At 40.2% G+C, this 26,323-nt stretch overlaps 1 protein-coding gene across 1 annotated transcript in view; it reads left to right on the plus strand.

The window, feature by feature from the left end:
• Positions 1-26,323, plus strand: part of CCDC6 (coiled-coil domain containing 6) — a 111,742-nt gene that overhangs the window by 58,316 nt on the left and 27,103 nt on the right. Inside the window, exons 3-4 of the mRNA XM_055308837.1 lie at positions 9,824-9,952; positions 25,210-25,313. Coding sequence (XP_055164812.1) covers positions 9,824-9,952; positions 25,210-25,313 — 233 coding nt within the window. The remainder of the gene's footprint in view (positions 1-9,823; positions 9,953-25,209; positions 25,314-26,323) is intronic.

The following is a 26,323-nucleotide window of genomic DNA, read 5'->3' on the forward strand; positions in this document are numbered from 1 at the left end:
TCGTTGCCACGCGCCTTACCCCCGGTTCTGCTGTTTGTCATGGACCTCCGTGCACAGAAGCCCACTGCAGACTTGGACGCATTTGTAGGTGATAGAAGATACTGGAATGCTCAGATCATTAAGTAGTATCAGAAGGCTCTAATGACTAGCTTACCTGTCTTGTCAGTCTTGATATGATTTATTCCACTGGTCCTCAGTCTTAAATTTTTTTTTGTTTTTTTAAATAATGGCTAACTCCTCTGTTCATTACCAATCATTAGTGCCAACTGAAAGACCTGACATCACTGGGATTGATAGTGGTTTTAGCAATTGTGGATTTTTTTCACTTGGCTTTTATGTAAGCCTGATGCATCAAGTTTACTTCCTGCTCTTTGGGAAGTCCTGTTCTTGTCTGCAATCTTCTCTCAGCCAATACTGCTGCGAAGAGTTAATGAATACTTTTTCTTTTTTTAAAACCCTGGAACAGGACTGAGATAAGGGTATTGAGTATTACATATGTCTGAATCTTTTCAATCTAATCCAACTTTTAAATTTTAGACCTTAAAATAAAAAATAGGTTAATAGTTTTGTACTTTGATTCACATTTGAAACTGGATCTGATCCTCAGAATATAATGCCACTATAGCTATAATAGAAATTATTATGTCCTTATGGGAGGGCACATTCTTATTGGTGATTCAAAATATCTAAAAGTCATTTTCTGGATATCTTGTTTAGTGCCAGGGTTTTATTGTTACTGACTTGGTCCCTGAGATTAGAATGTGTTCTGGAATGCACATAGTTGATGTTTCCTTGCATCCAGGGAAAGGTGATGAACAGAGAGCACAGGAAGGAAGTTAAGGGCAGATGCCACTGCGGAAGCTGTCACTACCAAATGACTTACAGCCACATAGTGCAGGAGGACGTCGTGCAATGGCATTATTCTTCCCCCTCTGTTGGCACAGGAATAAAACCAAGAGGTAGATTTTGAGTAAGTCCTTGAATCTGTCTGTTCATCTAGACAAAGGTATCCTGCTTCATTTACCCTTTCCTTCTCCTCCCCTCAATTCTGGAGTAGTTTCTCCTTCCAGTTCCATCTTAATGGATATGGCTTTCTGGAGTGGGTGCTGCTCCGACCCCAGAAGGGCTGTGTCTCTGGGTAGTAGGCATGCCCGCAGACATAAGAAGTGAGCATAGAGTGTCAGGCCCCCTGTTCTCAAGCATGTGCACCAGAATCTGAGGCTGCCTTTGACCCTGACTTTGCTCAGTCCTGGGGAGGCCATGCAATGATTTTGTTTGTGCAGGCAGCAACATCACATGTCCCAGCAATAAATATGTATGAAACTCTCTAGTTAATTTTAAAGGCACCTAGGCTAGGATGCTATTGCATCCATTCAGATGAAAACTGTTTCTGCCCTCCTGTGACAGAGGAGAAGACACCTTGAAGTATGTTCTTCATTAAGGTAGCCAGAGCAGTGGCCCTCTTGCCATTTTTAAGGGCTATTAATGCTGGTCTGAAAAATTTACTATTACCTATAGCTTACAAAACAGTTGGGTCAGAGGGTATGTATGTGAGTGTGTTGTTTTTATTACAAATTATCTGCACCTCTGCTTTGTTCTTTGTTTCTTTTCATGGAGCAAGGGGCTTATACACTGTGTTCCCAATACATCTGCAGGGGGCTTGTGGGATGTTTTTAATGCATTTTAAATGATACAGCCTCCGGAGGCCAAATTATGAGCCAGAATTTTCCTGTTTAGTAGCCTGCCAAAAATCTCTGTCCAACCTAATTTGCATTATGATTAGAAAACACAATAAACTTGATGCAGTTGTTGAGTCTTCAGAAATCACGGAGTTTCCTTCCAAGTGTGCGTATGTGTGTTGACATTAGGGCTGGATTGAATGTACCAGTACGGGCTCCCAAAAATGTCAGAGCAAGGGCAAAGGCTTTCAAGCTTCCTGTGCTAGAGAAAAGAAAATGCTTATTAAGAAAATGAGAGAAAATACCTTTACAGTAGTGTACTGTGTTTTTTGGGGAAAAAAACCCCACCCTAGAAGTAGATTTCTGAGGGAGAAGCACTGAAACCAGAGAGGACAAGAAGGTACCTAGTGGGATCATGCTTCCATGCTGGGGGACCAGCAGAGAGGTCAATGTGGTTGGAGTGGAGTGCTGGAGGAAAAGGAGTAAGAGATGAGATTGGGAGGTAATGGGTCTGGGGGTTTGGTGGCCAGCATGCAGATCACGTAGAGCCTTTGAGCCATGGTCAGGAGTTTGATTTTCACTCTGAGATTGGAGCCACAGGAGGGGGGTAGCAGGCAAGAAAGGGATTTGAGCAAATTAATAAAGTGATCTTGCTTTGATTGCTATGTCAAGAAGAGATTATGAAGTGGAGGCCACAGTGGGTTCTAGATGGTCTATTAGAAGGCTATTCCATAGTCCACACCAAGAAATGGAGTGGGTTGTTCTAGGATGTAGTAGTGAAGATGGTGACCATTGGATCCTAGGTGCATTTTGAAGGAATATCCTTTTAGGATTTAAGGATGAATTAGAAGTAGGTTTGAGCCAAAGAGAGGATCAAGAAAGACTATGAGGTTTTGTTTTCAATGACTAGAATAGTTACCATCATGTAAGATGGGAAAGGTAATAAGTCAGATAGACTTACAGTGAGAAGCTCAGAAGTTCAGTTGAGATGTCTAGACATCCACATGGAAATTACAGATAGGCAGCAGGATAGAAATTTCTCCCAAACTAGACTTTCGGGAGAGTTGTCCTTAATTAATGCCTAGAGAAGAGCAAGTACGTATCATTGTAAATCACATAAAGAAAATGCAAGGACAAGCTACAGGGTGGGAAAGGATATTTGTAACCTATATAACCAACACAAAACTACAAATCAGTAAGAAAAGTGGACAGTCCCAAAGAAAAATGGGTATAGACTTGACCAGACTCTTCACATAAGCAGATAGCCAAATGAGCAATAAACAAATGAACAAGTACACATTGAAAGGCAAAATAAACCACAAGTCTTCTCTATGCTGTCAGAAAATAGAAATGGTTGCAATTGCTTAGAACAATTTGGCATTACCTAATGATACTGGAAATATTCACTGTGACTCAGCACTTCCACTCCTGGATTGATTTCACAGTGGGTGCACATGTGCACCAGATATATAGAAGAATGTTTTTTGTGACATTGTTCGTAATAGTAAAAAAAAACAAAAACAAAAAAACCCAAAATGACCAAAATACCCATTGTCCATAGAGTGAATACATTATATTGTGCTCATCCAATGGGATATTATAAGGCAATAAAAATATTGTTAGACTCAGTAATGTGGGTGAATGAAATCACAAGTTAATTTAGCAGAGGGTGCTAAATAAAAGGCAAAAAAATGCAAAACTAATGTTTAGAAATATATAGGCAAGAACAGTTTATTTTTTTTTTATTTTTATTTTTTTTAAGAACAGTTTATTTTAAAAGAAAGAATGCTTACTGTAAGTAAGAATCAGGAGAGCGATTACCTCTCAGGGATGGAGGGCTGTGATCTGGAAGGGACACACTAGGCTTGGGGGGAGCAGCCAATGTTCTGTTTCTTGATTGGGTGCTGGTCTCCTGAGGGTACCACGTATGTAGTAATGGGACCCTTTATACTTGCCTAGTTGTTTCGTTTTATCCTGAGACTTTTAATCTAGGAAAGAGTATGAAGGAAGTGAGGCTTTTATCATCTTTCCAGTCAGTATTTGCCCAGACAAGGCATTTTCTACGTCATCTGGAGTGGAATTCAGTACATCCTAGTCACTGCTGTTCATGGAACTTATAATCCTGTAAGGGTGATCGAGAATGTACACAGTTGCTCACATCCGGGGGAAAGACAAAGGCAGAGACCTGAGTTTTTATCCTAGATCTACCCCTCCTCAGCTGTGTGACTTGGAGCAGGTACTTGACTTTCTAAGCTATGGTTTTATTTTTTGCAAAAGGCAGATGGTAGTATCTGCCACAGAGTTATGGAGGTAAAATGCTTGGGTCATAGTAACTAGTGCCTTGAAGTGTTAGCTGCTTTTGGAAGTAAGTGATGATAGAATATGAAACACCATGAACTAGACATTATAATGCACGGAAAGTACAGTGTGCTCATCACAGCTTAAAGGGAGGAGGGCATGTGGGAAGGCGCTGTGAAAGATGTTTTCCCAGCCCTCCCCACACCTTCAGTAGGTTGGAGGGAGGGATTCCGGCACTGTACCAGAGGGTACAGCCTGATCAGGGTGGTGGGGGTGGGGGTGTGCAGCTACTTGTGCTACAGTGTTCCCATGTGACTGGCAAAGCTTGCCATGTAAGGCCCTGGGCCAGAGTGGTCTCCACAGATGTTTGCCTCGCATGATGGGTTTCAGCTTTTTAAATTTATTTTATAGGGAAAGAGTCTTTAGAGGAAGACTTGAACTTGGCCTTTAACCACAGTTCCAGCCACTCCCTGTACCTAGGCCCATCCCTTCTTTGCTAGATGTCTGGACCCTGAAGGAATTTATGTTTGTAAACCTTAGACTATCACTTCGGCAGAGTGTGAAATATCATGAGGAGAGCACGGGAAACTTGCATAGGGACTGAATCGTGGAAGGACTGGAATGTTATGCCAATGATGTTGTACCTTTTCAGGGAATAGGGAGTCATTGAAGGGTTTTGAGTGGCTTACTGAGGTATTAGGGTTTGTGGACGATCTACATTGGATCTGAGGAGATGTTTTGGCAGTGGCCCAGGGAAGAAGAATGAAAGACTTGAACTAGATTGGGGCCGTGAGCACAGGAAGAAGAGGGTGGTTTGACAGCTGTTAGGGAGGCTGATTTAATGCCAATTGGTAACTGATGAGATGTGAGGTGTTGATTGAGAATGATGGTACCAGTAACAGAAGGGGTTTGGAGGTGGAAATAAGTGTGGGCCCAAGAGGCGTTTAGTGGTGACATAATGCATTTGAAGTAGGAGGCTGACTTTCTGCTCAGGCTGCTCAGTAGAGTGGTTGAAAACTTGGTTCATAAAAGACTCAATGCTGTGAGAGATAGTTTTGAACTTTTTTACAAAGCTTATAAGAATAACATGATAAATTGTTTTTGACAACCTACTGACTCAGTGTAGTCCCTATGGTGCTCTCTACTTAGTCTGGTGCAGATAGTTCTAGTGCTTGGTGGCTGTCAGTAAACCCAGAATGTTGGTTGCAGGACTGGGTAGTAGGTACACAGAGAGAAATATTTAGCATGGATTGGTGAGAACCGGGGAGGGAGCATCTCGGGCTTACTCAGAAGTTGGATTAAAAGCTGGGTCCTGGGGCTAGTGGCTGGAAGGCTTGCCTCACTTGGCATTGGCTAGATGACAACAAACCCAGGCTTGCACACACACTTCATCCAGACTGGAATTTGGCAAACCTGCTGCATTCTGGGTGGGAGGCCTGGCTCAACAGCCAGCCTACCCGTGCACCTGTGGTGGTTTTCTCAGGTGAACAGTTTTCAGGCTCTCTACCTGCTAGAGAGGATTTTGTCCAGAATAAAAGGCATTCAGTGAGGAGTTCTTTTTTATTTTATTTTATTTTATTTTTATTTTAAAGATTTTATTTATTTATTCCTGAGAGACTCAGAGGCAGAGACATAGGCATTAGGGAGCCTGATGTGGGACCTGATCCCAGGACCCTAGGATCACGCCCTGAGCCGAAGGCAGACGCTCAACCACTGAGCCATAAGTAAGGAGTTCTTGAATCTCTTATATAGGAGGCATGGTTCACAGAAGTGGCTCCAGAAAGCCTTTGTAAATTATAAAAAAGATGGCATTTATGTGTGATTGAATTATGCTTAAGCCTAGCCTGTTTTAGGTCAAAATAATGTTATACTTGTATTTTTTAATGGGCTGGACCTTTGCTTTTGGGCTCAGTATATAGTGAGTAGATATAGTAACAAAATGCTCAAGTTTAAGTCCTTCGAATTTTAGAGGTTTGGGAAGCCTAGGTGGCCCAGTGGGTGAGCATCTGTCTTCAGCTCAGGGTGTGATCCTGGGATCCGGGATCGAGTCCCACATGAGGCTCCTTGCAGGGAGTCTGCTTCTCCCTCTGCCTGTGTCTCTGCCTCTCTCTCTCTGTGTCTCTCAGGAATAAATAAATAATCTTTTTTTAAAAAAAGAAGAAGAATTTTATAGATTTACAGTTTGTATCTTTGCTAATGGCTTTCTTAGTTATGTTGATTTTTTTTTTTATTAATACTGAATCCTAAGGAGCAAACATTTATTCATATAACCCTAATTCCACTTGCTGCTGATTATCTGTTATATAACATAGTTTCCATTCTACAGGGTTTTTTTTTTAATGTTAATATATTGCAAGAGTAGGAGTTATAAAACTGTTTCATAATCTTTGTGATTGACTTTATAAAGTATATGTATAGAAAAATCTGATTAAAAAATTTTTAATCTACCTAATAATTTTGCTTTGGATATATTTAAGGCAAACACATGAATTTATTTCAAATGTATTAATAAAATTTGCTTGACTATTTACTTTTCAGTGTGAATGATTTTTTTTGTTCTAGTTCAAAATCACTGACCTTGGAAGATTTAAAATTGCTCATAAAGTGTTAAGACCTTTGATTAGAACTTTAAAATCATGCCTTGAGTTTTATGCCCACCTTGAAGATGCCACTGAAACTGGAGTTTTTTTTCTGATACCAGGTTTTGTGTCGGCCTATAAGCCAGGCTCCATTTAGAGTGTTCGTGCTGTCATGAACTATGGCTTTAACATGGGCAGGTGGATTCAGGAGGTCATCTCAAGCCCTGTTGGAGCTGAATGGCTTGAATTTACATGGTATCTCTTTAAAACAAACAATTTCTGGATTTTTGTTGGGTAAATTCTGTGGTCGGTGAGTTACTCAGGATCCCTCCCTTGCTCTGCTACCTGCTTATCGCTCATCTTAATTCTCTCATGATTTTGAAGGGAGGGATGTTTCTGTATATCTGTGGTTCTCTTTGTATCGATGGTTTCTTTGTTCCAAGGAAGAACCGTTTTCTGCTCAGAAACTCCATGCTCTGCTCTGAAATTGCCTGTCACCTGAGAGATGTCAGAACAAAGCAGGCAACAGAGCTGTTTGTTCCCACTCTGTCTTTTGAGGATGGCGATCACTGTGAATCTTTGGCAAACAGTCTCAGGATGGCTTGATCTTTTCCAAATGGGGTTAGTGTAACCCAGAGACCTTACTTGAGTTATGGTAACAACAGATTTACCATCAAATTCTCCTTAGGGTATAGCTCTTGAGAGGAAAAAGCCTCTTAAAATCGAGAGCTTTTATGGCTTTTTTATTAGTTTAATCTGTATTCTAAAGGAAGTACCTAATCAGATATTGACAATATAGACCATCTGTCTAAATAGGAATATTTTCCTGTAAACCAATGACAGCCTTACCTTTTCTCAGATTAATATTCTGTGACAAATGCGGCTTCATGGGCCAGACATTTTTCAGCGTTAGATTGAATCCTTTATTGTTTTCATTTACATCAGGGCAGAAGAATAATGCTAAAAAAACAAAAAGGGGGGTGTTCTTTCAAATAAAATGGCAGCAATTGAAAACATATTGGAGGAAAACAGCTAATATTTTTTTAAAAACTTGGCAAAGAATTTAAAGGTTTCAAGACTAGAGTTCATTTTTCTAAAACCAATAGATAACATTTAAGCTTAGTGTCCATAAACTGTTTTAGGGCAAGGATAATGTCTTCACTAGTGATGTCACCTATGTCTAAGGTGGGACCTATAGAGAGAAGACACACAAGTCATGTTCATAGAATAAAAATGTTAGGTGGAGACTTGTACGCTTTGCTGTTTTTTCCCCCATAAGTGATATTTGTCCCATCGGGGTCTTGTGTCTAAAATGCCAAGATCTCTTCTTGTTCTCTATCCATTTCTCTTATTTCTTTTAATTACTGCTTGATCTTACAGAACCTGAGTTTTAAAGAGCCAGCTAAAAATAGACTTGTCACTGTAAGCACCACCTCGCATCTGCTTTTTTCCTGGGTCCCTGCAAGGTTGACCAGTTTTTTTTGGAGTTGCACATCAGAAACGGAGGAAAACAAGCATCTGTTTAGTCAACGTTTCCAGTGTTAGAAGACTATGTCAGATTAAAAAAAATTTTTTTTTTAACCAAGTATGTGCTTACAGAGCATTGGAATTGTGTCCAGTGTGGAGAGGTTTGGGTGCAGCATTTTGAGGTTGCTCAGGGCCCATCATACCATATACAGGATTTACAAAGAGCATCCTCCAGGAAAGCATGCATGGCTTACTGGTTTCTGGTTGATCATTTTAAACACCAATGATGCAGTGACCACTGGAGGAGTCTGAACTTTATTCCTCTTAGGTTTGCTCAGGATCCAGTGGAGAACCCTGGCTTGGTGTTCAGAGTAGGAGGTGGGTCCCAGACTCTGCTGCCTTCCAGCTGAATTATCTTGGTCCAGTCACTTGTTTTGTCACATATAAAATGGGGGTGACCATGCCTGCCTAATGCATATGAAGATTGTGGTACACAGTGTTTCCCTGAAGAAATGGTTTTGAAGGTAAAATTAGGGAGCAGTGTCAGCTTAGACCCCTACATAAAACTGTGTTTCCTTGTTTTTAATAGCTTTTACTTAACCTCCCCTTGATTTTGAAAATATTGGACCCTGTTGGTATCATTCTGTCCAACCTTTGCCTCCCAATTGAGAATGTTAGAAATAATGCATAGTTCTTATTGAGAACCCCAGTTGCCATATGTCTGATGGAATTCCTTTATTCCTTTTTTGATTTCAATGGTTGGAGTACGTTTTTAAAAAAACTTTTCAATGACACCATAACTCTGTCTTTTACTTGTATAAATAAGAAGTCTCCTCCCCCCCACCTTGGTTTTTAGGAAAGATGTAGGAGGTGTGATGTATGGTTTCATTATAGAAAGATAATTAATTATACTGATTTTTGCTAAAGGATGCTTGTTAGTATATTGGGAAATAGCATTCAGAATAATTTACTAAGTATACTTTGTGATTGTGACATCTCTTCCTTTTTTACACACACATTATATAAATCTGAGTAAATGAATTCATTTAGTAAAAACTAACTGTAAAATTTCTATTTTTAATTTAATTTTTATGATAGTATATAAAATTTGATAAGTACCACAGGGTATGTGTATATATATGTTAGTGTGTGTGTGTATATATGTATGTCTGTGTATATAGATGTATGTATAGATGTGTATGTATGTGCATATGGTGTATGTGTGTGTGTATATTGAAAAGCAAGCTTCCTTCCTTACCTCATTCCCTACCTTCCCATTTCCTCCCTACAGAGGCAACTTCTTATGAGTTTTTTTTTTTTAAGATTTTTATGTACCTATTCATGAGAAAGAGAGAGAGAGGCAGAGACACAGGCAGAGGGAGAAGCAGGCTCCATGCAGGGAACCCAATGTGGGACTTGATCCTGGGACCCCAGAATCACACCCTGAGCCGAAGGCAGACGCTTTAACCACTGAGCCACCTAAGCATCCCTCTTACGGGTTTTTAAAAACAGAAATCTGTGTTTCATCATGGTTTGATGCTGAGGTTTGTCTGCCCTGCCATTTTCAGCCTTTTGGCTCAGGTCAAAGGTGCCTGTGTGTGTGTGCTATAATTTTTGGTTTTAAGTTAGAGGAACCGAGGAATAGGTTCCTCACAGTTACACTTGGCAATCAGCAGAAACAAGGATTGTAACTTCTGTGTTGATACCTCTTACTCAGTGTAACCAGCTCTTAGAGCCTGTGTTTCCCTGGCTTGTGAGTATCTAGATTTTCACGTGTGTGTTTTTTTTTCCATTTTCCAGTTGCAGCATGAGAAAGCTGAGCTAGAACAGCATCTGGAACAGGAGCAGGAATTCCAGGTCAACAAACTGATGAAGAAAATAAAAAAACTGGAGAATGATACCATTTCTAAGCAGCTTACATTAGAACAGGTAAGAATCTCTAGTTCTCTCCATATACTTTTTTCTCCTATAATCAACATGTTCTTTTAGGTCTTCAGACAGCCTGAGGAATATAAGTGAAAAATACCTTCCAGCTGTTTCTTCCCACAGTTGGAGACTTCATTTCTAAAGTAAGCGTCAACTGATCTGCAGAGCACCTGCTCTCTCTCACACACTTTCTCTGTTTTTAATCCCAATTAATAAAGTTTCTGAAAATATGTTGTGATGTACTGATTCACAGGCAGGAAATGTCAGGTTCCCTTTACAAAGGGCGAACAGTGTGTATGTAACCACAGGTTGGGTTCTGTGAAGGTTCCTGAGATAGTGTTGGCATGGACTAAAACCTTTCTCAGGAGTTCTTCAGAACAAACAATTCACGTTTTTCTTTGAATTATTAGCAGTATTATTAGCAATTATTACCAGTATTATTTGAACCATATCTTTTCGATTTGTTGATATGGATGTGGAGTCATATACCTGATTGCTTATCCTGGTTCAGCCACTAATTAGTTGTATGACCTTGCATTAACTTTTCTGGACCCAAGTTTTCCATTTGTAAACAGAGAAGGACAAACAAATCAGTCATGGGAAGCTCTCCAAAAGGTGGAGATTAATAATGTCCATCCGTCCTTATGTCTTTTGCCCTTGGCAGACATTTGTGTTTGAGCATGGCCCTTGCCTGGAGAGTCCAGACAGAGACTGTTCCTTGTGCTCCTTTGACACACACAGAACTGTGGGCAGCCACCATAAGCCCATCTAGGTTGGTATGTCAGACAAAAGGACTTGTTATCCCTAGCCTAGGTACTCCCTAATGCTTTTTTCTCCTCCCTAATGCTTTCCCTCCTGCCCCTCCCAAATGCTTTTTTACTTTCCCTAAGATAAATTATAAGAAGCTGACCATCATGTACTGTGATCTGGCTTCCGTGTAAAATTCAGTGTATTGATGAAGATCTAGCTCTTTGTAAGTTTGACCCTGATTGCCAATTCGATGGTTTGGCTACCTTTGATGTAAAGTGGTCTGATTTAGCTCAACGTGAGAGTCTTTCTGTATGTCTCAGTCCGTGCTGACTGGTTTGGAAATCACTCCCAAGGCTGTTATGGTTTCATTATTGTCCCTGAGAATGAAATGATGTGAATGTCAGGTTTGAGAGGAGGTCAGGGTTGGTTTTAACCTAACTGACTTCTGTTTTCCATGTTTTTCTTGAATCTCCGTATATCAAAGAAAGGAATGTCACTGAGTTCTCTAAGACTGTGAATAATGGTCCTAAAAACATTTTTCTATCCCTTCCAGGTAAAAGAAAGTTCCATTTTCAAAGGTTGACTTTTTTTTTTAAAGATTTTATTTATTAATTTGAAAGAGAGAGAATATGAGTGGGGGGAGAGGGAGAGGCACATACAGACTCCCCATTGAGCAGGGAGCTGGATACAGGATTCATCCCAGGACCCTAGGATCATGACCTGAATCAAAAACAGATGCTTAACTGAGCCACCCAGGCATCCCAAAGGTTGGCTATTTTATACATATCCAGAGTAATCTATACTTACCATTTATCTTCGAAATTCAGATGCAGTATCTAAATTAAGAAAACTCCTACCATACACAGTTTAAAAACATTTTGTTCCAAAGTTCACCAGCTTAATTCCTAAGATAGACAATAACCAGTTCCACTCAAGTTAAAACTTGGAAGATTCTTGTTTAAGTTCCTGACACATCAGGTATTTGTTATTGGTATTTCTTAATCAAGAGCTAATCAAGTGACCAAGTCAGATGTTCATGGTGGTTGGTGTGAGAACTTCACTTGGTCACGGCCTTTCTGGTGATGGCTGTCAGTAATTGACACAGCTTCTCTCTTGCATTTGTTCAGAAGCTCTGAAGGGGATCCTGGGACTGGGGCTGTGGCCACAAGGTGGAGGTAGTGGCCTGGCGTCTGAGAGAGGATGGTCTGATCTCAGAGTCCATGGGGAGAGGAAGTGGGTTGTTGTACCATCTTAAGACTCCTTGGGGACTTTAGTAACTGAAACCCTTTAAAATGATGTCCAAGGCATACATTCTCATCAGGTTTAATGATAGAGTGCACTCTCAGGGTTATTTCAGACCTCAGCCCATTAAGCAATGGATTTCCACAGTGGAATCTATGCACTGTAAAGCTCTATTCTGGAAATAAACCTCAGATCTGGGGTATGAAGTTCCTATTTTAATTAAGATGGATAAATTTATCATCATCCTGAAACGCCCCTCCCCCTCTCCCCCCCTTTGTTTTAGATATGTCCAGGGTGATTGAATGTTGGGGACCTTATTCTGTATTTTGTTTAACTATAAATAATTTTAGTAAGTGCTTTGGGGGAATGTTTTTTTTGTTTTTGTTTTTTCCTCCCAGTAGAACCAAATCTCTTCTGTGTTTCCATGAATGTGGTCTGATTCTCTCTTCTGGTCATCTGGTGATTATCATCCATGTGATATGCTGTATGACACAGTCCATGTTACAGAATATATCCTTTATTATAGATCATTATCAAGACCAAAGGCATGAAAAAAAAAAGAGACCAAAGGCATGTACTACATTATGTATTATAATGATTTGTATGTAGTACATGCCTATGCTCATTTATCTGACAATAAACCTATTTTTTAAACTGTAAGCCATTTGAAGTTAATTATCTCACGTGTCTTGCATTATACCACTGCTTTGTTGGAAGAGTTTAAGTGTAGATTTGGCCAGGTAACTGGAGAGTGGTCATTTGTGTTTTGGAAGGATGTACAGTGTAGTGTTTAGGAATTGAGCCCTGGATTCCAAAGGAACTGGATGTGAACCTGGTTCCTCTGCCTAATACTCTAAGTTACTTTTTTTTTTTTTGATGGTGGAGGTAGTAGCTTTATTGAGATAAATTCACATACCACAAAAATTATCCATTTAAAATGCACAGTTTATTGATTTTTAGTATATTACGAATTGTGTAACCATAAGCACCATCAATTTTAGGGCATTTTCATCACCTCAAAAAAGATACCTTGGGGATCCCTGGGTGGCTCAGTGGTTTAGGGTCTGCCTTCCACCTGGGGCATGATCCTGGAGTCCCGGGATTGAGTTCCACATCAGGCTTCCTGCATGGAGCCTGCTTATTATCCCTCTGCCTGTGTCTCTGCCTCTCTCTCTGTATCTCTCTTATTTAAATAAATAAAATCTTAAAAAAAAAAAAAGATACCTTATATCTGTCAGCTGCCACTCTGAATTTCCCATTCCCTTTAAGCAGCCACTGTTCTACTTCCTGTGTCTGTATTTGCCCATTCTGGATACTTCATAAAATTGGGATCCTATAGTATGTCATCTTTTGTGAATGATTTCTTTCACTTAGTATAAGGGTTTTATCCATGTTGTAGTGTGTAGTATGTATCAGTACTTCTTTTCCTGACTGAATAATGTTTCACTGCATGGGTATACCATATTTTGTGAATCCATTAATTATTTGATGGACATTTGGGTGTTTTAACCTTTTGGTTTTTACAAATAATGCTGCTCTAAACATTCATGTACATTTTTATAAAAAGGTTTAGGGAAAGATCATAAGCTGTGTTGGGGGAAGGGCACAGAGAGAGAGCAAAAGCAGACTCCAGGCTGAGTATGGGGCCCATTGTGGGACTTGATTTCATGACCCTGAGATCGTGACCTGAGCTGAAACCAAGAGTCAGATGCTTAACTGATTGAGTCACTCAGGTCACCCTTAGGTTCAGTTTTTCATGTGGCTATATGTTTTCATTTTTCTTGGGCACATATCTGGGAGTAAATTTGCTGGATTTTATGGTAACTCCATGTTTACGTTTTGGGGAGATTGCTAGACTGTTTTTCTTTTTTCCTTTTTAAAGATTGAATTACTTAGTTTAGAGAGAGTGCCCAAGTGTGAGCTGGGGGAGGGGCAGAGGGAGAAAAGCTGACTCCGTGCTGAGCATGGAGCTCACTGTGAGGCTCGGTCCCAAGGCCCTAAGCCCATGACCTGAGCTGAAACCATGAGTCAGATGCTTAACTGACTGAGCCACCCAGGCACCCCTAGACTGTTTTTCAAAGTGGCTACACCATATTGATTATAGCCATCCCGGTAAATGTGGAGTGGTTTCTCATTGTAGTTTTGTATTTTCCTGATGACTAATGATTTTGAGAATCTTTTAGGTACTACTTGGCCGTTTTTGTATCTTTCGTACAAATGTCTATTAAAGATCATATTATTACTGAATTGTAAGAGTTCCTTATATATTCTAGATGACAGTTCCCATATCAGATATATCATTTGCAACTCACATGCCAGGAGGCTCCAACTGTAGACTAGGATTAGTTTAGTCATCTGGACTTTCGTGTTGTTATGGGCTTTTTTTCTTTTTTTAACTGGTGGTCACTTCTTGCAAAAGCCTTGTTTGAAAATTTTTGTTCAAACATGGTCATTGTTAGTCTCTTATTTGGTATTCACATTTTCTGAGGTGACAGTAAGAACATTTAGAACTTGGAATGTTCTCTTAGTGTCAGGAAATCTTGACCTTGAATGTTTTCTGCCAACCAGGAAGGATTTTTCTTATTTCTCTGGAGAAGGATAACTAGTATTAAAAAGCAGGCAGCATTAGCTTATTTATTAAGTGAAGTTCAAGTCAGCTCTGTGGAGGGCCCTCTGTACACTTGGCATAGAAAACTGTGGGAAAGGAGGAAACAGTGGCCATAAGCAGGTGGACTAGAGGAAGTACAAGCAAGTGAAATGAATTAATGGAGAATTAGTCCCCTAATTCAGCTAACACTTGCATCACGAACAGGATCACCTGCCACATATTGACGTCCTTTCTCTGTTGTCTAGCTGGCCCAGCAAGTGTGGTTTTCTCTTATGTTTGGAATGGGGGTGTCATCTTTTAGCTGAGATATCCCTGACTCCCCAAAAGCTGAGATCCCCTTGTCTAAAATTGGATTCAGAATTGGATGGTAATTTCATTCATTAGCATCAATTTATAACAACAGTATTAGCCCACATAGTTAAGGAAATTTCTTCCTTGTGTTCAAATCTTCCTTCCGTCTGAATAACCTGTATGGCATCAGGCAAGCAATTTGAGCTCTTTTGTGAAATAGACATAGACACCAATACCTAATTTGTAGCTTTGTTGAGAGGCTTACTCTTGCACCCTGCCTCTCCTCACACTTCACACATAGCCATGTTCTTTCATCCTTCCACTCAGAACTGTTCCAGTGTGGACTGCACAGCAAGAGAGATGTTAACATGGCAACCCAAGACACTGATGTTTTTGTAACCGTGTCTGTGACGGGCACGGGCACGGGTTTCCTAAAACAATGTTTCTTGTGCTTTGCACTGATTTTCTGTTGAATTTTGTTTTCATTTTTAACAAAATGTAGGTTACAACGGACTGATTTTGCAGTCCCAGTAATGGTTCATGACCTGCAGTTGGAAAACCATGCTCTGCTGTGGGTAGTGCTTTCCTGCCCTGAGATCTCCCTGGACTTGTTTCTCCGACAGTTAGGGATGTGTGCCATCAAGTAGTTACAGGATGATCAGTACTTTTCCTGTGTTACTGGGTACACAAACAGCAGTTAGCAAACAATTAAACAAAATGTTTCTTCCCTATAAATTTTCTAATAAGTTAAAGGAGGAAAGGCACAATGTCGACCTTACCACCATGTCCCTCTGACTCACATCTAGCAAGCCCTCCAGAAATTGTAGCTGCTGCCGTTAATAATGGAAGTTTCCACTTAATTTCTGCAGTACTTTGCCCTACCCATTTTCCAGGAAAGTGAGCATGCATTCTCTGAGCCTCCAGTGTCTCCCAGCTTCCTTGACCTGGTCTCCTCAATTTATGAATCAGTATGTGCTCAGATGTCATCTGGCACCCAGCCCTTTTAGCTTTCTTCTATGCTCACGCCACAGTGCGTTTGTATGGCACGTACCCTGTATCCATTCAGTTTGTTATGTGCCTGCTATCTGCACAAACTCTGCTAAGAAAAATGATGTTAGGTCCTTGGCCTCATGGAGCCTGGTCTCCTGGTCCAGGGAGACCAGTGAATCTGTGGACAGTGAGGAGGGATGCTGTGTGTGTGGCTGTGGTGCAGGGGACCAGTGACACCTCTGCAGTAACTTCCCCCCAACTCCCCAACCCCCCAGCCACAGAAGATTCCTCGAAGCTTCCTGGCACCTAAGGTTTAAGTATTTTTTGCTTGATACACATGGTTGGATAGATCTAAGTCCAACCTTGTTGCAGGGAAGCAGGGATATGGGAGAGAACACCTGGGGGGAAAGTGGGTGCAGGCACCACATGGAGCAGAGATGCTGTAAACAGAACAGAGCTGGCCAAGAAGGTGTGAAATTGAACCCGTCCTCTTTGTTCCTGGGCAAGGAAAGAGAAAGGTTGTGGCGGTCTACATCCATGGTGCTTTTGAGGGTGTAAGCTGGTCTGTACAGGCAGCATTTTGCCAAAGGCAGCCACATGACTGTATTAGGGCTCATAGAGACCTCAGTGCTAGCTGGTGCTAGGTGCTTCCCTTAAGCCTCCTGCCAATATCAGCTGACAGCAGACGCTTGACAAGACCTCAGCTTCAGGAGCATTGCAGAGGTGACACCCACTTATCCTGGGGTCTCTCACCATCTGTGACTGTTACAACTCACAAGGCTGGGGTTCAGAGTGATGTGAACTCTGAGTTTGTGGGTTTTTTTTTTTTTTTTTTTTGTATTTTGTTTATTTTTTTAGTGAAACAAGGAAACATTTAGTATATTTTAAGGGCTATTAAAAAGAAAAGAAAGTTTTAGGTTTCTAGATCTTAGAACAATTGTTCTTAGTTAAGCATATAAGAAGGCCTTTCTGCCTTACCTGTGTGCCAGGTAATTTGTTCAAAATACAAACTTGTTTCACATCTTTGGTTGGTCTTTTTAAATGCTGTGGAACAAGGTATTTTTAAAGTTCACAGGAAGAGTGGCCCTCCTGGGTTTGTTACAATTCCATTCATGCTACCAGCTACCCTTGGCAGGTTCTTGGCGTGGGTGGAATCTGCTGCAGGGGCTCTGGGGAGTCCCTGCTGGTGGTTGTGTGCCGTTTTTCCCAGAGGACAACAACCATATTACTTGAGGGCCCACTTCTATTAAGGAGATGAAATTTAGTGACCACTGCATACTTTGAAATTTTATTTCAAATGTTAATCTCAAATTATGGAAATCTTGGGAGTTTGTATTATAAACGTGATCCATTGCTCTTGCAAGAAAAATTGGAAAACAGAAGTACAAAAATGAAAAAAAAAAAAAAACTAGACTACAATCCACCCCCTAAACAACTGCTATTCATATTTTTTCTTCATCTTTTGCCTTTTCCTCTTTCTTCCACTGCCTTTTTTTAGCCATATTAATGGGTATTATAATTTGCTGCCCTGCTCTTAATTTTTTTTTTTTTTTAAAGAAAACATCGTAACCTATGCCTCCACATTTGAGGCAAACTGCATCAGGGCACAGCCAGACATAATGATCATAGTAGATCCTAGAGTCAGCTTGGTGGCGATTTGATTGTAGCAAATCCTTGAGGATGTTTAGGTGCTTAAGAAGCTTGGGTACAAGCATCTTACCTACTGCCTATTTGGGAAAGGTGGGAAAAAGCCTCAGAGCATAGTGGAAACATGAGTGGGATTTTGTGCCTTGGAAGTAGGCAAGCTAGGGACGATCCTCAGCATTCAAAGGAAGCTTTAGCAGGCTCTCTTTTCAGTTGATTGTTTTGTAATCCATAAGCTGTCAGGATGTCATGAAGCCAACTTGAGAGGTCCTGACTCCAGACCTGGGAAAGTATACTGAGCTCTTTCAGGGACACAGATAAGTAAGTCTCTGAAAAATCCCTCAGAATTCCTTCACTAGATCTCATTTCAATTAAGTAGAAAATCTCACTGTGTTCCATCTTGTCAGACTTTATTTTGAAGCATCAGATAGCACTCGCCATGTGGATAAATTGGTGCAGATAATGTTACAGGGAAAACATCCAAAATGTGTTTCCTGTGTAACAAAAGAGACCCCTCATCTCAGTTCAACAGTGTACGTTTCTGGTCATGCACTGGAGGTAAAGATTTTGCCTACAGTAGGGCAGTAAAATCCAGAGATACTGTACTCAGACTTTCTAGTTGCTTGTGATTTTAAAATGCATGAAATCTGTTTCTTTATGACTAGAACAATAATTTGGTTGATGACTTAAGAAAGAACTTTTTCCTCCTTAGCTAAATATGCACAGCTAATGAATGAATGGCCAAGTAAACCCAACATCTCTGTGTAAGGAAGTGGGATGGATGTGGTAATGATTTATCATGGAGACTTCATTTTGGAGAAAGCGTATCAAGAGAAGTGTCCCTAATGTTATTTTCTTAAAGAAGCTTATTTTAGATAATGGATTGGTGGAAACCCACTAGTGTGATAGTGTATCTGCAACATACACTTTGATAGGACTTCTTTCCTATGGACTTCTCCATAGTGGCCTTGATGTAGCAAAAGAATGTGCACTCAGTTCCATTGATGGTACATATTTTGTAAAAGTCCCTTAGAATTATAAACCCACTATGCAAATATTTATAGTATTAGGCCAATGTTAAGTGATGAAAACTGAACTCCAGAAAATAAACCATGTAAATCTGAGTATGTTTTTTTTTTGTTTTTTTTACATAAAAGGCCTTAATTTCTCAACATCATTGAACAAAAGCAAAATTTTTTGAAGTGGTAAATGATGAAATAATGTCATTTACACATGTTAATATCTATGGGATATTAATATTGTCCTGAAATTATGTTCATTTCAAAGAACAAGTCTAAGTTTTATAGGAGCACAGTCTGAGAAAAAATATGGAAACTAGGGTAAAGAAGGTTGACTCTGGGTTATCTGCAAAATTCTGAGTATTTCAAATACCTAATACTTTATCCTCTGAGAATTTGTTGGCTTATTCTGGATTTTGTATGTGTAAATTAACCTCCTAAATTAATGGAGGTACTGGTAAATTGTATTGGGAAATAGTTTTTAAAATTAGATATCTTTAAACTTTTTGTTACAAAAATAGTAAGTGTTCATTAGAAAATTGGGTGGGGGAAGGAAAGGGCTGGAAGATCAATTATTACCAATATTCCTTTCACCCAAGGGGGAACCCTAATTAGCTTGCTATATAGTTCTTTATTTTTTTTAGTATCTTTTTCCTTTTTTCCTCTATCAGTATATCTCTGATACACATAGATAAATTTTTTGATAATTTTTTACTTCTTAGACTTGAAAGTGAGCATCCCTTCTCTTATTTTATTTTATATTTTATTTTATATTATTTTTATTGAGTGATAGTAAAGTTCCCCCTCTCTTTTCTCTTGCTCTTCACTGACAAACTTCGTTGGCTCCTTCTGTGCTCAGTATTGCATGAGCAGTGATGACCTAGAACTTGGTTTTAGTTTTGAAACCAGCTGCAGCTTGGTTAATCAGATAGGTACCTCAGGGCTTCTGCGGTCTGTGAACACCTGTCTCAACTCGTCTGTAACACAAATTGGCTGTTTGATTTCTTTAAAAAAATTTTTTTTTTCCCAGAAGGCAAGGGTCAGATATTTTCCAGCCTAGGAGGAGAATTGTCAGGGCTGAGCAAAATTCCATTGCGCCTGAAGAGACACCGATAGAGGCACCGACTTTTGACCAAGCAGCTTCTGTCTCTGTTGCTTTTTTTTTTTTTTTTTAAGATTTTATTTATTTAGTCATAAGAGACAATGAGAGAGAGCTAGAGAGTTAGGCAGAGGGAGAAGCAGACTTCCCACAGGGAGCCTGATGTGGACTTGATCCCAGAACCTCACCTCTGGATGATGACCTGAGCCAAAGGCAGATGCTAACTACTGAGCCACCCAGGTGCCCCTGTCTCTGTTTCTTTAATTTGTGAATAAGACTTTACCATAAGGACTATGATGCATTGTGCTCAGCTCTTTTCATGTCAGTTGCTCATGATCTATTTTAATAGCCCCCTCATGAATCCTGTTCTTTCCTATGGATATATAAAACCATAATTAACTCAAGATATGTTGGCAAAGTAGGATGGGATGAGGTAAGATCTTTTATTGGCTCTACTCTTGTAGTAGAAACAAAAATTGTCTTATCCCATTTGGGCTGCTGGAACAATATAGATTGGCTTATAAGCAATAGAGATTTATTTTTCATTTCTCATGGTTCTGGAGGTTGGAATTCTAAGATCTGGGTGCCAATGTGATGGAGCTCTGCTGAGGACTCTCCTCCAGGCTGCAGACTGCTGACTTCTCCTTGTGTCCTGTGTGGGGGAGAGCAGAAAGCCATAAGCTACAAGGTCTGTCATGACTCTTAGAAATTCTAAGGACCTGAGTCCCATCACTACAAGGGATGCTGACCTCATGACATCAGCTAAACCTAATCACCTCCCAAAGGCTACACCTCTAAATTCCATCACTCTAGGGGTTAGGGCTTCAACATAGGGATTTTTTTTGGGGGGACACAGACATTCAACCATTGCAAAAATGTTGATTTTTCTGATTGTAATTTAGTCATTTTCTAAATATCATGCTTTTATCTTCCCAGGTGCTTCTGTATCTCAAGGGTAACTACTTTGAACATCTAATGGTGTTTACATGACAAATGGATAGGAAATTGGACTAAATTATTGATAGTCTTCAGATACTACCTAACCTGGAAGGGTGATTTGGGTGATTGTCATGTTAATCCCCAGCACTCACTTGTTTTCTTTGGATTTATGCCATTCTCTTAGGGAGAAAAAAAATCTAGTGAACTAAGAGTTTGGTTAATATAGGTCTTTGAGGACTCTAATTTCTTTTTTAAGCATCGGTTGCTGTCCTTGCATCATCACCATCTAAATGCTCTCTACTGTGTGTCATAACAAACTTTGTGTCTGTATTCTGGTTTTTTTTTTTTTTTTTTTTTTTTTTTTTTTTTGTATTCTGTTTTTATGGTAGCCCTTATTTCATGGGTTTTTCCCTCTCTTATATTATCTTGGATTAATTGTAAGGGGCTGCCTACCAAAACTTTTTAAGTCAGAGGTCTGGGGTTCAAAATATATTTTCCTATAGAAGCAGAGCTTCAGAGTGGCTCAGTCAGGTAAGCTCCCAGCTCTTGATTTCAGCTCAGGTCATGGTCTCAAGGTCCTGGGATTGAGCCTTTCATCAGGCTCTGCACTCAGTGGGGAGTCTGCTTGAGGATTCTCTCTCTCTCTGCCCCTCCCCTTGCGCGCGCGCGCACACACACACACACACACACACATACATACAGTCTCTCTGTAAAATAAATAAGTAAATCTTTTATTTATTTTTTTAAAAGATTTTATTTATTTATTTATGAGAGACAGAGAGAGAGAGAAGCAGGTTCCATGCAGGGAGCCTGATGTGGGACTCAGTCCCTGGACTTCAGGATCATGCCCTGTGCTGAATGCAATGCAGGTGCTCAACCACTGAGCCACCCAGGCGTCCCAATAAGTAAATCTTTTTTTTTTTTTTAATACACACACACACACACACACACACACGAGATATACATAGTGTATGTATGTATGTGTGTGTGTGTGTGTATATATATATATATATATATATGTTACCATTGGAAACAATATGGTCAGACTAAAACCTTTCAATGTAGGTTGAAAATATCTACTAAAACCTTCCAAAATTCCATGGTTGAGCACAGTGGTTAGGCTGAAGTTGTTGTCAGGGTTTTTTGGTCAGCCATTTCTTTCTCACACCTCTGCCTCCACCCCAGTGTCTCAGTTCTCTTTAGACAGGAAAATGCTACAGGCAGAAAAGAAGTGTAGTGGTGTTGGGAGTGACCTCTCAGCCACCTCCCACCTTTTGCTTTTTTGGTGATGGGTCAGTATCTATCTGTCCACTGAGAAGATAGAGCTAGGATGGGCTGTGAAGTCAAATGAACCAGCTAGTTTTTATGCACTAAGTTTATCTACTGAAGTTTCTGCATTTATTTTGGGAACATAATAAGAACTCCTGGTCTGACATTAATTAACTTGCAATGGGAAGAAGAGCTACTGAAGAGAAGAAAAAAAGAATTTGGCAGTCCATTGAACTGACTTAATTATAAAGCAGGCTTTTAAATGAATACTACACAAATTAGCAATATCCATTGGTGCTGTGTGCTTGTAGAATAAGCAGCTGGAAGGGACTTGGGTGCCTGGGTGGCTCAGTTGGTTGAGTGTCCAACTCAAGCCCCAAGTTGGGCTCTGCAGTTACTGTGGAGTCTGCTTGTTTTTCTCCTTCCCCCTCCTCCCCTCCACCTGTTGGCGCATGGCCTCTCTCGCTCTCTCAAATAAATAAATAAAATCTTTGGGGGAAAAAAGAAGGGGTTTGGGTTTGCCTGAGAATGTGACGTTGGTGATAGGTGTGTGGGTGCCTGTTGCACGAACACTGAATGAAAAGAGCCATTAGATATTATTAGGAAGGAATGAGGAGAGGATGACAGAGACCAGCATGATGAAAGTCCTGTGTCACTGGACTGAATTTTCCATTGGCAAAAGTTGTCTTACTTACTGCTCTGTAAACTCAACATAACGCTGTCAGATTTGAGGACTGTCTGATACCAGGATAGTGTAAGCATGGAAAATCTACTTCTGTCTGAGTCGGCAGAGCTGATGTGTATGCTTTAGCTCTAAATATAGAGGTTGTGGAATTAGGCAGGCAAGTGATGCAGGGGCAGCTCTGATAAAGAACTCAAGGGGTAATTAATCCTAATCATAATTGATCATAGTCCTAATGCCATTTTTTCCATCTTTTTGCCCTTCAGTGTCAATGAGAAATCCTCAGTGATGCAGAAAAGTTGGGATTTTTCATTGTTTTAGCATGTATTTATTTTTAGAAAAGTCAAGATTTTTTTTTAAAGATTTTATTTATTCATGATAGAGAGAGAGAGCGAGGCAGAGACACAGGCAGAGGGAGGAGCAGGCTCCATGCAGGAAGTCTGACGTGGGACTCCATCCTGGAACTCCAGGGTCACGCCCTGGGCAGAAGGCAGGCACTTAAACCGCTGAGCCACCTGGGCTGCCCAAAAGTCAAGATTTTTGAAACTGAAAAATCAAGACAGCAAGCCCCATTCTTTCTAAGGCTAAAGATTAAATGGACTCCTATGGCAGTGCCAGCCCGTGTAATGAAACCCCCACGTCTGAGCTGCTGAGCTGGGGTCTCCTGTGTTGATGGCTTCATGGAAATTAGTTAGTAAGCATTGATACAGCAGTGGTGCCACAGGAAACCTTGGTTCACTGAATCTGGCAGCAAATTGATATAGCTTGTAGCTCTACCAATGGTGCCACAAAGAACCTGGGATTCATGTATGTTTACAGCCTGTTTCTCCTCCTTTACCTGTGTTGGCAACGTCTCAGACTCTCTAAGCCACCCGCTCCCTGCTCTGCTGCTCCCAGGAATTATTGGCTTACAAACTGCAGCATAATTTACCCCAAATCCTACTTTTTCCTCAGGATCCATGTACTTGCTGGTTGGATAGGACCCAGCTTTTTCAGCCATTACAGTGACTGATCGCACTCTCATCTTGGTGGTATCACTTTGCCAGAATCACACCATGTCCCAGGCCGGTGTTATCTCAGCCCTAAAATGAAAGCCTGGGCTTCAGTGGCTCTCTTGCTGCTCCAGGCTCTACAGATATGTGCCTTACTGAGCTCAAGAGGTTTACTCAGAGTTCTGAAAGCTGCTCCAGAGTATCTCCTCCTTGTTACAGGTAGGAGGTGTCTGATACTGCAAAAAGCATTTGTGCCATTAGTGTGCTCCTAGCTTCACTGCACAGCATGCTTCTGACTTGTTCTGAGTCCTGGCATCGTCCCCACCACCGTCCCCACCCCTACCATTGTCCCCACCTCTATGCAGGGAAATATTGCCAAGCTGTATTTTCATTTGACCATGTGATCTTGGCATATTCACTGTTAGGAAGGTCTGCTTTGGTTGCCTTATAAGACTACAGTTTATATGTAGTGGTCTCATCTTACTGTATATGCAGAAATTTTCTTTTTAAAGATTTATTTATTTATCTTAGAAAACAGGGAAGGGGCAGAGGGAGAGAGAGGGAGAAGCAGACTCCCTGCTGAGCAAGGAGCCTGATGTAGGGCATGATCCCAGGACCCTGAGATTGTGACCTGAGTGGAAATCAAGAGCCAGCCACTTAACTGAGCCACCCAGGCACCCCAGGGATCTTTGGTCAGTGGGGAGCTTGCCTCTATGACCTGCTGAGAAAGTCAAAATAGCTGTACAATCAAAAATAATTTGTTGACTTAGTGATTGAAAAGGTGAGTTGCTATTATAAGAGAGCATAGGGGCAGTACCATAGCCTTTCTTTCTTAAAAAAAAAAAAAGAAAAAGAAAAATTCTGTTAAAATTATTTAATATCTCAGACATGCAGAGAAGTATCAAGAATGACGTAACACATTCCCTCTGCATGTTGCTGTGAAATTTATTGTTGTACTTTGTCCCTTTTGCCAGCCCTCTTTTTCTTCATATCTCTTTCACTCTCTACCAAAGTATGTAATTTATTTCATTTACTGTCTTGAACCCCACTAAAATGTGTCATAAGGGTAGAAAATTCTGACCTGGTTCCCTGCTACACCCCTATTTAGCCAGTGGCTGGCATTGTTCACAGTATTTGCGTATTGCCCAATATTGATTGATTTAATGAAGTTTCCCATTTCTGCTGCTCTTCATGAAGTAGAGTGCATTTTGGGGTTTACTTTATAACTGCATACTCCCCCCTGCCCCATCAAACCTTCCTTTTCCCTACCTCCTCAGGGGTAACTAGTATTGTGCATCCATTAATCAATATGTAGAATTGTCTTCAGGTATTGAGTTATTTATATAAATGGTAATATAAGCTTTCTGGTTTAACACGAACTCCATGCAGGACTGGGGTCAGGGCACAAACCCAGAAAAGTCCTTACTTACGAGTGGTAAGCCGAGTTCCCCCAAACACTCTTTAAGGAAGACTTTGCATGTGCCTTGAATAAATGCTGAAACAAGCAGTGTGATTCATGTACCAGACAGCAATTAAGCTTTAACATCAAAGAATGAACCTGTCTCGGTTTTCTCAAAGTTTAAGAACTAGATGCACTTAATGTGTCTGCCAGGAAATTGGCCATTTCTTTGCAGTTTTCTCCAGTAAAGGGGTCCTAACGGTCCAATCAAAAAAATCTCATTAACAAAGTTTAAATGGCTTGCTATTCTCAGTAAAACTTTTTTCCTTCCTTTAGTTGAGACGAGAGAAGATCGACCTTGAAAATACTTTGGAACAAGAACAAGAAGCACTAGTTAATCGTCTCTGGAAAAGGATGGACAAACTTGAAGCTGAGAAGCGGTTTGTCTAGTCTTCCTGTTCAGTGTGGGGCGCGTGCACTTCTGGGGTTTTTCTCTGGGTGTGGCTGATGAATAAGAAAGGGGTGTTTTAATTCCTTGGGTAATTTGCCAAACCAAAAAAAAAGTGGAAAGCTTTTGACCTCTTCTCATGTTGGTCACCTCTTTATATTTCTCTCTTAGAGTCCCAGTAAAATTTCCTTTCATTTGGGGTGAAAGCTGTGGGGAAATTAGGGTGCTGTTGTTCACCTTTAAAATGTTCGAGAAAGATAACTGCAACTTAACTTTTTACCTTACTGAACTGGCTTCCCCAGTCTTCTCACGTGCTTAGATGTGTACCATGTACAGTTAATATGACACATCTCTAAAATGTACTTCATTGAGAAGGCTGAGATTTTAATAGGAAAATCTGTTAACTTTAAAACTTACTGTAAATAGCTGTCCATAGTTAAGGTTAGGAATCGTGCTAAATATATGTACATGGATGTGAAATGTCATTCAACAGCAAACATTTCTGGAACCTAATTTTTAAGTACTGCATATATTGGGGATGATGAAGCAGGACTTGAAGAATGTGGGATTCTGTATGTAGGATGTGTGCACGTGGGTGTAGAAAGGGAATTTTTAAAAACGTTCATTAATCTACTTCACTAGGATCTTTTGTTTGCTAACCAGAGTCCTTTTGCCATCAGTATTTGGTTTGGATGAACATCCGTAAGTTATTTTGAGTTCATCTCTAAATTTGCAAAATATAGTCATATCACAGGCTTTAAGAAAAGTGAAAATTAGAGCTTTATCTCTAGGGAAATATTCAAGCTGTATGTAGTTGAGTCGGGTATGTTTTGCATTATGTAGTGGTACTAATAAATTGAATTATGAAAAGTTATTTAATAAAGGCAGGGACCATTACAATATTTAACAATCAATTTTCTCAACAAAGGCAGGCTTGAAAGTAATTCACAACTTGCATTTGTGCAGACTTAAAGGTAAAGAGTTAAAAGCCAAACCAAACCA

The sequence above is a fragment of the Nyctereutes procyonoides genome, unplaced genomic scaffold (genome assembly GCF_905146905.1).
Source record: "Nyctereutes procyonoides isolate TBG_1078 unplaced genomic scaffold, NYPRO_anot_genome, whole genome shotgun sequence".
NCBI lineage: Eukaryota > Metazoa > Chordata > Mammalia > Carnivora > Canidae > Nyctereutes > Nyctereutes procyonoides.